At 39.5% G+C, this 9389-nt stretch overlaps 2 protein-coding genes across 2 annotated transcripts; both read left to right on the forward strand.

Annotated features, from left to right (window-relative positions):
• Positions 1 to 3275: 3275 nt before the first annotated feature.
• LOC147609886 (uncharacterized) lies at positions 3276 to 4301 on the forward strand. Its single transcript, XM_086787220.1, has one exon. It carries the CDS (start codon positions 3276 to 3278, stop codon positions 4299 to 4301), a length of 1026 nt encoding a protein of 341 aa, XP_086643346.1.
• A 432-nt stretch (positions 4302 to 4733) lies between these two features.
• Positions 4734 to 5915, forward strand: LOC147609887 (putative glutathione S-transferase parC). Its single transcript, XM_086787069.1, has 2 exons — positions 4734 to 5164; positions 5311 to 5915. The coding sequence occupies exons 1-2, from the start codon at positions 4844 to 4846 to the stop codon at positions 5671 to 5673; spliced, it is 684 nt and encodes a 227-aa protein (XP_086643195.1). The 5' UTR covers positions 4734 to 4843; the 3' UTR covers positions 5674 to 5915.
• Positions 5916 to 9389: the final 3474 nt, after the last annotated feature.

The following is a 9389-nucleotide window of genomic DNA, read 5'->3' on the forward strand; positions in this document are numbered from 1 at the left end:
CTAGTTGTAGCTATGTTGGCTTAGTGGGTGGTTTGGTTGCGGCTTAGTGTTCTTCATGACCTTAGGCGCATGTGTTGATCAGCGTAGTTGAGGTATCGATCTTGGGGACAGTCCCATTCAACACGGAGTCAAGGGCAGTAGCCCCTTGTGGCTTCGCTATGCCACATCAGGGTAAGGTTAGTGTCTTGGTCGGGTCAAGGGGCAACATCCCTACAGGGTGCGAGGGTAGTGCCCTAGCGATTTTTACAAAATGGTATTTGTTTTAGTGCATTTTCAATGCAATTTTCCCACGTAATTTCATCAACCTTCCATGTAATTCTACACTCAACTTACAGGTAATTCCAATAAGTTTATGATTTTTCTGAGGGTTGGTGAGATTTGAGGGTTGGTGAGATCTGACACTTTTTCTGATAGGGCGACTAGGGTGGCTATATAGATTTTTGGAATTTATGACCTTGAAATTAAGCTTGGGCCACAACCTTATGCTTAAACTTCACAAGTTAATGCGTAATTCTCACAACTTTATGCATGAAATTGTCATCTTCCATAGATAGACACTAACAAAAAAACATGTAGAGGTAAAACCTCTCCACTCAAAAGAAGATTTTCTTGGGACCCTTAACTTTTTTCAAAGTAAGCTTGAAGCCTAAATTCTTGAATTAGCAGATCACAAGCCTCCTGCATGAGCAGATACACACACACACACACACACACACAAACACACACACACACACACACACACACACACACATAGAGCCACAGGTGTGCATTTCTGCACGTGCACATATACATATACAAAGGCACCGACCACAAATAATGGTGGTTGTTAATTTTGTATGAGGTTTGATTTGATTTGATTTGTTTTTAGCATAGAAGCAACAATGCCAAGGAGTAATTAATGACTCATTTGACGTGATCAAAAGGATCAAATCCACGCACTTGCAAACATTAGCGAGAGCCTTAACCACACTAAGACCCATGAGAGAGAGAGAGAGAGAGAGAGAGAGAGAGAGAGAGAGAGAGAGAGAGAGAGGGAGAGGGAGAGGGAGAGAGAGAGAGAGGGGTGTACAAGCAATGCTAAGACCCATGAGAGAGAGAGAGAGAGAGAGAGAGAGAGAGAGAGAGAGAGAGAGAGGGTGTACAAGCAATGCTAAGGCTTAACCAAGACCAAACATGAAAATTTTAATGAAATGTTGAGATTTATAAACAAATATTACATTTTTATTTTTTGAAATTAAGAATATTTAAAGATACTACCATATTGTTGAAATTAAAGATATTTTAAGACCCCACCTTGAGACCAAGCAAAGTGAGTCCCCAAGCCATCCTACATGGGTCATGCTACTCTTAGATATAGGGAAAAGGAAACAAAAGTTGGCAAACGAATAGGGGCATACAATGAGTGAAAAAAGATATTCAATTAATTAATGGAGGGGAACTTAGTTAAAATTTATTAGATAACATTTTTAGCCTTAGTAAGGGTGGCGGTTGTGGGGTGGTTCGGCGGAAGCTTTTGTGATCTCTCGTCAAATGCATGGCCAGTCGAATGAGAGAGAGAGAAAGAGGCTTCAACCAGTCCGCCAATCGCACCTCCGCCGATACCTATTCTGAAAGCGGGTATATCACTTAGGAGCTTCAATTCTGCTGTTCTCATCTCGCTGTCGTCTCGCTGGGTAATTTATTCATTTTTTTTTAAATTGATCTGGCTGTCGTTGGGTAATTGTATGCCCCTATTATTCGAGTTTTTTTTAATTCACTTAGGAGCTTCATCGTGCTGCATTCGCTCTCCTGTCACACTGGGTAATTTATCGTGTTTTTTTTTAAATTGATTTCGCTGTTTATTTTATGCTTCAATTCTGCTGTTCTCATCTCGCTATCGCTGGGTAATTTATTCGTTTTTTTTTAAATTGATCTCGCTGTCGTCGCTGGGTAATTGTATGCTCCTATTATTCGAGTTTTTTTTAATTCACTTAGGAGCTTCATCGTGCTGCATTCGCTCTCCTGTCCTGGGTAATTTATCGTGTTTTTTTTTAAATTGATTTCGCTGTTTATTTTATTAAATCCATACTCATTTGAGGCCCAGATTAGAACTAAGAAAGGAGGGGGAAATGACCAGAAGGCGCGCACAGAGAGAGAGAGAGAGAGAGAGAGAGAGAGAGAGAGAGAGAGAGAGAGAGAGAGAGAGAGAGAGAGAGAGAGAGAGAGAGAAGAGGGGCAAATTGCTTCAAATTTCACTACGCATTAGGGCAAGAATTGCAGGTAAACGTATGCATTCAGAGCTTAAAATGCTAGCTACAAGTGATGAGAAAATTAAGGCTTTGAGTGTCGTGGGACTACGGTAATCTAGTGCCCCATACCACAATGAAAGCAAAATTGACTGTAGGGTTGCTTTCTGCTTTGCGCTTTTTTATTTTTTTTTTGCTTTTTTTGCCGCTAGCAAGGTACGGAGCTTGCAGTAGTCCTGGAACCTGCACACTCCTGCTTGTGTGTGGGCTTTATTTGAAACAACAGCTCCCTCTAGGTTTTAACTAACCTCTCTCTACCCTACCTCCTCATCGTGTTTAACGCCTAAGCATATTGCTCTTTTCTGGCCGTTTGTGCGGGAATTTGTCTCTTTCAAATTTGAGCCTACCCGCCTCTAGAAAAAAATAGGCAAACTGTCACAAACTTTCCAATGTCTCCTGTTCACCATGTGCATATACTAATTACATAATGTGGGTTACGCTTTTATAACTAATAGCAATTGATTGATGATTAATTCGATGATTATATCGATGACTAATCGTTTTTTGGTGGTTAAATTGTAAGATCAGATAATTATTTCAATTGATTGATTAAAAATATCGTAATTACTTACGGTTCCTTGTTGTGGCTCGTGAGCGTTCCAGAAGACGTAGGTTTGTATAACGTCCAGTCCACCATCCTTCGCTTTTGCAATCAGATCCGGCCACATCTGAATTGATTATATGAGGTAATTTTATTAATCCATTTGATAATCCTATCTTTCATGAATATAATTTTCTTAAAATTAGGCAATCAAATACATTAATGTTTCTTTCCACAATTGTATTATCACTAATTTGACTATATGTATTCTGAATTATTAACCTATTTTTTCTTTTTTATTATGTAGTGAAATGTCAAAAATGAAAAAAAGAGCAAGAGAATCAACGACTGGAAAATTTATAAATTCATCTAATGAAGGCCATGAAGTTTCAAGCATAGAACCTAAGAAAAATCGTGGAAGACCAAAGAAGTTATCTAATGAAGATGCAATGTTAGATCAATCCAATGTCAACTTGAAAGTGCTTGAGCTAAGTGTGACAATATCATTAGGTGGTAGTGACATTGATGAAGCATTACTAGATAATCTTCATGATTTTATCACTAAGGAATGCCTTGCTGGTAGTTGCTCATTGGAAAGAGGAGGCATAGTTTTCCATTTACATTATCAAATGGTCATTAGAATTCATGCAAAGTCAATAATTGCAGTTAATAAGCTCATAAAAAAGTATCTTGGTTGGGATAAGAATAATCCCATTGGTGGCATTGTAATGTGTAGAGCATTAAGGCAGAAGAATATGCACACATTTCATGGTATGATAGGCTATTGTATGGAAGATATTGATAAGCCTCATTACAAAAATGTGTCGCATAATATTAGTGCTGAAGATATTTCAAAGGGAATAGAAATTTACATGCAATATGGTGCAGATGATTTGAAGAACAAAGTTTGTCTAACTCCAACAAAAATTTTTGATAGAGCATTGATGTTTTGGAAGTTCTATTTAAAGCATCCTTTAGGCAATAATTTCTGCACCACCATTCATAAAATGATCAAGACAGGAAAGTACTACCCGTCTTCTAATTGGATAACACCATATCAAGGAAGAGGAATGGAGCTTCAAAAAGTTGATGCTTTATGGAGGACAATGGTAAACCCATCCAACACAACAATGAAAGATATCTTTGATATTTTTATTAATAAACAAAATTTTGATGCTTCACATCCAAGATTAGATTGGTTTATGAACAGATGGAAAAAAAATGAGAATGAAGTTGACGATTTGAGGTATGCCTTTAATGAAGATGAAATAGTAGAGAATTCTTATAAGACAAACAAGCAAACAATTGAAATAATGGAGGAAGAGCAAACACATAGACCGGGTAAAGAAATTGAAAAAGATAAAGACATTCCAATTGATATCGAAGTTGATGATAGTGACAATGAGGAGAACATCCACAAGCTAGAATATATTCCTTTATTACAGAAAAAAAATATTGGTATTGTAATCACTTGAAATATCAATAAATGACATTTTTATTATGTTTTTCTCAAATGTGAATCCATAGGAATTTTTGTCTTGAAAAATAAAAAATATCTATGGTTTTCTTTTTGTCGTCCTCTTTTTGAATCGAGAGTTATATTTTTTTCCGAATAGGAGAGCGATTAGAGCGATTATATATCCTTTCAAAATAGAAACGTATGATCCAAAAAAGATTATATATCCTTTCAAAATAGAAAAGTATGCTTTTTGGATCAAAAGTTGATTAAGCAAGGTAAGGCCACTTTCCAAGAGCATCATCTATCACGCGTGAGGACCTCGTGAGTCCTAAGTAGTGTTAGACTAAAAGCTTGCATGGCGGCCCATACTGGCTCTTTTTCAAGCACTGTGGAAAGTTGAAACCGATGTCTTGACCCATTAAACTAGGGAAAAGAGTTTGAGAATCACACGGCAGTGCACAAGGATCTCTCCCTCTAATAAGTACGCAGGCAGTCTATGAAGGTCTCCAAAGCTCGCATATTATTGCAGTTGGTCTACTCAAGACGCTGTATTCCGTCATGGCTACAGAAAATGTGCAGGTTTTGACGACATGGCCGAGCATGTTCGGCACGCGAGTTCTAATTGCCCTCACGGAGAAGGGTGTCCTGTACGAGTCCCACGAACAGGATCTCTTGAACAAGAGCCCCCTACTCCTCTCCTCCAACCCCGTCCATAAGAAAATCCCTGTGTTGATCCACAATGGGAAGCCCATCTGTGAGTCCCTCATCATCGTCCAGTATATCGACGAGACTTGGCCATTGGAAGACAAGTGTCTCGTCCCCAAGGATCCTTACCAACGAGCTGTGGCGCGCTTCTGGGCCGACTATGTGGATAAAAAGGTAAGCATCGCTCTACATCTACCTCGTCTGTGATTGTGCTTAAGAATTGCCTGGACAGCAACCTTTAACGCTGGTTGGATCTCGGGGTTGCATTTCGTGGTACACATTCTGATATTTAATCTCTCCTATTCTGATGAATGTTTCAGTGCTACTTGGCGGGCACTCGAATCCTTATGAACCCACAGGAAGAGGAAGCCAAGAAGGATTTCACAGACATCCTCATGACCCTGGACTCTGCTCTGCGCGATGTGGGGGATGGGAAACCTTACTTCGGAGGAGATAGCATAGGTCTGGTGGACATTGCCTTCGCTCCTTTCATTTCATTCTTCATGGTATATGAAGTGGTAGGCAATTTCAAATTTCCGGAGGACGAGCAATGTCCTCATCTGAACGCATGGATCAAACGCGTGGTGGAGTATCCATCCGTCAAGAAAATCTTGCCCCCTCCAGAAAAAGTTTTGGAATTCGTCCAGTCCAAGATCAAAGAGATGGAGGCTCTTAAAAAATAGAAGGCAAAATTACTAGTTCTGACTTCTAATTGAAGGGGGCCGCCTTGAAGGGAAGCGAAAATAGATCACAAAATATTGTTCGGTGTGGAGATATTTATCGTTTGGGTCATCGTGGGGGTATATTTCTCATGTACCTACGGGAATTTTAGTTTTTCCAATATGACTTTCTTTACATACGTCATATTGGTTTCTGTAATGTTGCTTTCATAATAATACCAAGACATAAATCATGTACTTTGCTATTTACTAGTTTACACAACTAAATAAATGGCTTTTTGGTGTGTGTAAAGGATTTGGAGAAGGCTCTTAATGTCTTGAATATCAAAGGAACAATCAATAAAACATTGTCAAAAATTTTCATTGTTGAAGGTTCTTGGATTTGATTGATGTTTCTAAATAAGATTGCCTCTATTATATAATACTACTCTCTTTTTTTAAAAGACAAATTTTTATTAAGTGAGGCTCTTTCTAGTTGCATCTTGAAGGGTCTTGAGAATGGGATCGTGCAATGCAAAAGGAGGCTTCTTATTGAGATATAATCAAATTAATTTCAAAATGATTCTATTATTCGCAAATAGTATGGGTGAAAGATTGTGCATGCATGCTTTTCTAGCATGCAAAAACAATTTGTCAAGGCCAATGAAGAAAATTGTTTTTCAACACCTTGACAAAAACTATAGGTTGAAATTATAACAACCAAACTTTATAACTTTAGTTTTTTTAGAAGTACAATGTGCAATGAACATAATAAGAACAAGAATTAGAGCGTACATAGAAAATTAGAGAAGAAAAAAAATGTCTTTTTATACTCAAGTATTACAAATGATGGCTTTGTCCAACTTTCTATAGATTGAGATCAAAGAGAATGGGATACTTAACGCCCTATAATAGCAGTCCAATTAACTTGCTCGACCTTGACATCAATCTAATTGAATAATTCTTCAATGCCATTCTCGTATGATTACCAATACTCCTCCTTTGTAGGACAATGACGAACCGTTGCATGATGTAGCAAACCCAAATCAAATTCATCAGACTTATATGGACCCAAATGAGCAGAGAAAAGTCCACAAAAGAAAAGTTCATGGAAGAAAGTTCATGGAAGAAATACTTACCATCCAAGCTCGTAGTGCTCGCTTCCCTGTACTCCTAAGGTGTGAAGTCCCTTTGCTCTTGCCTTCCGCTACTAGTCCCACTTGTGTGGCTCCTTGTGGTGCATTTTTTAGCATGCTTCCAATCCAAGTCCTTCACATGGGGAGCTTTGGTCTTCCTTCCCACACTACTTAGGCCGACAATGTTTCAACATATCGCACATGTGATGTAGCATGTACTTTGTGTCAAACTCATGAACTTCATGCATGCGGTACTCATCTTGCAAGTCTTGAGGACATACTCCTTTATGTCTTGAGGCTCCTTTCACAACATGTCTATAATATCTTTTTTGAACACAAGTGTTGCCATATACATAGGCAGTGATGTGTGTGAACACACTTAGGACCGCCGGGGTACTTTTTCCCTCTTTAGGAGGTTTTTTTCCCCGGCTTGTATATATACTCATCATTCTAGGGCTAACTTATCTTTTGTACATTGACACAATCTAATACATTGTGTGTTGTGTGCATTCTTGCTTCTTCTTCTCCAAGCTTTGTGTGCTTTCCTGCAACCCTAATTCCAACAATTGGTATCAGAGTAGGCATCGGCTCCCAGGGCTACACTGTTAGCACCCTCCGACTCACGTTCTCCGATTGAGGTGAGCTTTCACGAGCGCTTGCAGGTCCCTATACTTTGCAAATATGCCCTAAGGGCTTTGCGTTCTCAGAAATTGTATCTGAGGTCGTTTCGGGCTCCGTTTTTGCATTTCAAGTTCTGCACAGGTGTGTTCGTCATTTTGTGCAGAAATTTTGACAGTACAGTTTTCTGCAAAACAGGCACACATTCTATTGTGGGTCGTGCTACATAGCACAAGTTGTTTTCTGTTCAGTCTTTGCTTCATTACAGGTAGCTTTTGCATCAGTTTCAGTTAGTGGCCATGGCTAATAACAGCAATGATGTATTTCGCATGTTGTCTGCTGCTGTGCTGCTGGATGGAGACAGCAACTACCCACTTTGGGCATACATGATGCAGCATGTTTTGGTTGCAAAAGGAGTGTGGAACATTGTGCAGGGTATGGATGTACGTCCAGGTTCTTTGGATGTAGGATCTGTTGAGGATATTGCAGGTTCTAGTAGCTCTACTGTTGCTGCTGTTTTACCCACTGCTGAACAAGCTCGTTGGGATGGTAAAGATGCACAAGCTCATGCCTTGATTGCACTTTCTGTCAAACGTAACATCACCCCACATATTCGTTCAGCTAAAACAACAAAACAGGCTTGGGATATTCTAGCTGGTTTGTATACAGGTCGTAACGAGACAAAAATCTCTTACCTGCATAAAGAGCTGGAATCGAAGATTATGCAGGAAGATGATGACATTAATGTTTTTCTTGCTAAGATTAAAGATCTCAAGGAACAGTTGATTTCTGCAGGTGAGATTATTCCTGATCATTCTCTTGTGTAGACTGTTCTTGATGCTTTACCAGAGTCATATCAGACTTTTGCTTCCACGTGGAGACTTGTTACTGAGGACAGACCTGATGTGGTCAAGTATGATACTTTAGTCAAGCTCTTGCAAGAAGTGCAGTCCAGGCAAAACAGGGCCAGGCAGCGTGCAGTTGATCAAGCATTTATTGCTGCCCAGCAGAGAAGAAGTGGTAAGGCAGCCCCTCTTCCACTGTTTCTTCTCCTACTAGTAGGTCTGCAACTTCTTCTCCTTCCACAGGTACCAACAATAAGTCTGAGAAGGCTCTTGATAAAGGCAAGAAAAAGACCAGGTGTAACTATTGTAAGGCAACTGATCATGTCATTAAGAATTGCCCTAAGCTAAAGGCTAAAGAGGCAAAGAAGAAAGAGTTAAATGCAGCCACAATAGCGGATGCTTCTACAAATGCAGATTCTGTAAATGTTGTACAGGATACAGAATGGGCGTTTAGCGTGTATTGCTAGTATTACCCATCTGTACATGATGCATGTTTGGCAGCTTCTGTTGACTCTCATGTATGGTATTTTGACAGTGGTGCTACAAAGCACATTACCTCGCATCGTGATATGTTCACTTCTCTTGAGGCTGTCCCTAATGGGAATACTGTCACATGTGCCAATAATGCTTCTTACCTAGTGAAGGGTATTGGTAAAATTATGCTTATTGCTGCAAATGGCAGCGCTTTCACACTTTCAGATGCTTTGTATGTGCCAGGGATAAAGAAGAATCTATTGTCTGTCTCTGTACTTGCTAGACTTGGACTTGTAGTCAAATTTGTGGATGACAGATATACTGTTCATGATTTGACTTCTGGTGATACGATTATTGTATCTGGCACCTTGTTTCGTGGGCTGTATAGGCTCAATTCTTATGACAAGTGTGTGGAAGATTCAGCAAATGCAGTTTTTGATAAAAAGGCAGTTTCAGATGCAAAACTATGGCATGCTCGTTTTGGTCATTTGAACTTTGCTAGTTTGCTGCGTTTGCAGAAATTTGATATGGTTGCTTCATTGCCCCCTCTTGAGGCACCATTGAAACATGTTTGTGAAGGCTGTATTTTGGGCAAAATGCAGCGTTTTGCGTTTCCAAAGGATGGTTCTGTGCGGGCCACTCGCAAATTGCAACTTGTACATAGTGA

The sequence above is a fragment of the Cibotium barometz genome, chromosome 50 (genome assembly GCF_041138505.1).
Source record: "Cibotium barometz isolate CiBa-2024 chromosome 50, ASM4113850v1, whole genome shotgun sequence".
Taxonomy (NCBI): domain Eukaryota; kingdom Viridiplantae; phylum Streptophyta; class Polypodiopsida; order Cyatheales; family Cibotiaceae; genus Cibotium; species Cibotium barometz.

Coding starts and splice junctions, on each gene's coding strand:
- LOC147609886 (XM_086787220.1), top strand. CDS start 3,276: ATGTTAGATCAATCCAATGTCAACTTGAAAGTGCTTGAGCTAAGTGTG.
- LOC147609887 (XM_086787069.1), top strand. CDS start 4,844: ATGGCTACAGAAAATGTGCAGGTTTTGACGACATGGCCGAGCATGTTC. Junction 5,165..5,310: donor CCGACTATGTGGATAAAAAG/GTAAGCATCGCT, acceptor TGAATGTTTCAG/TGCTACTTGGCGGGCACTCG.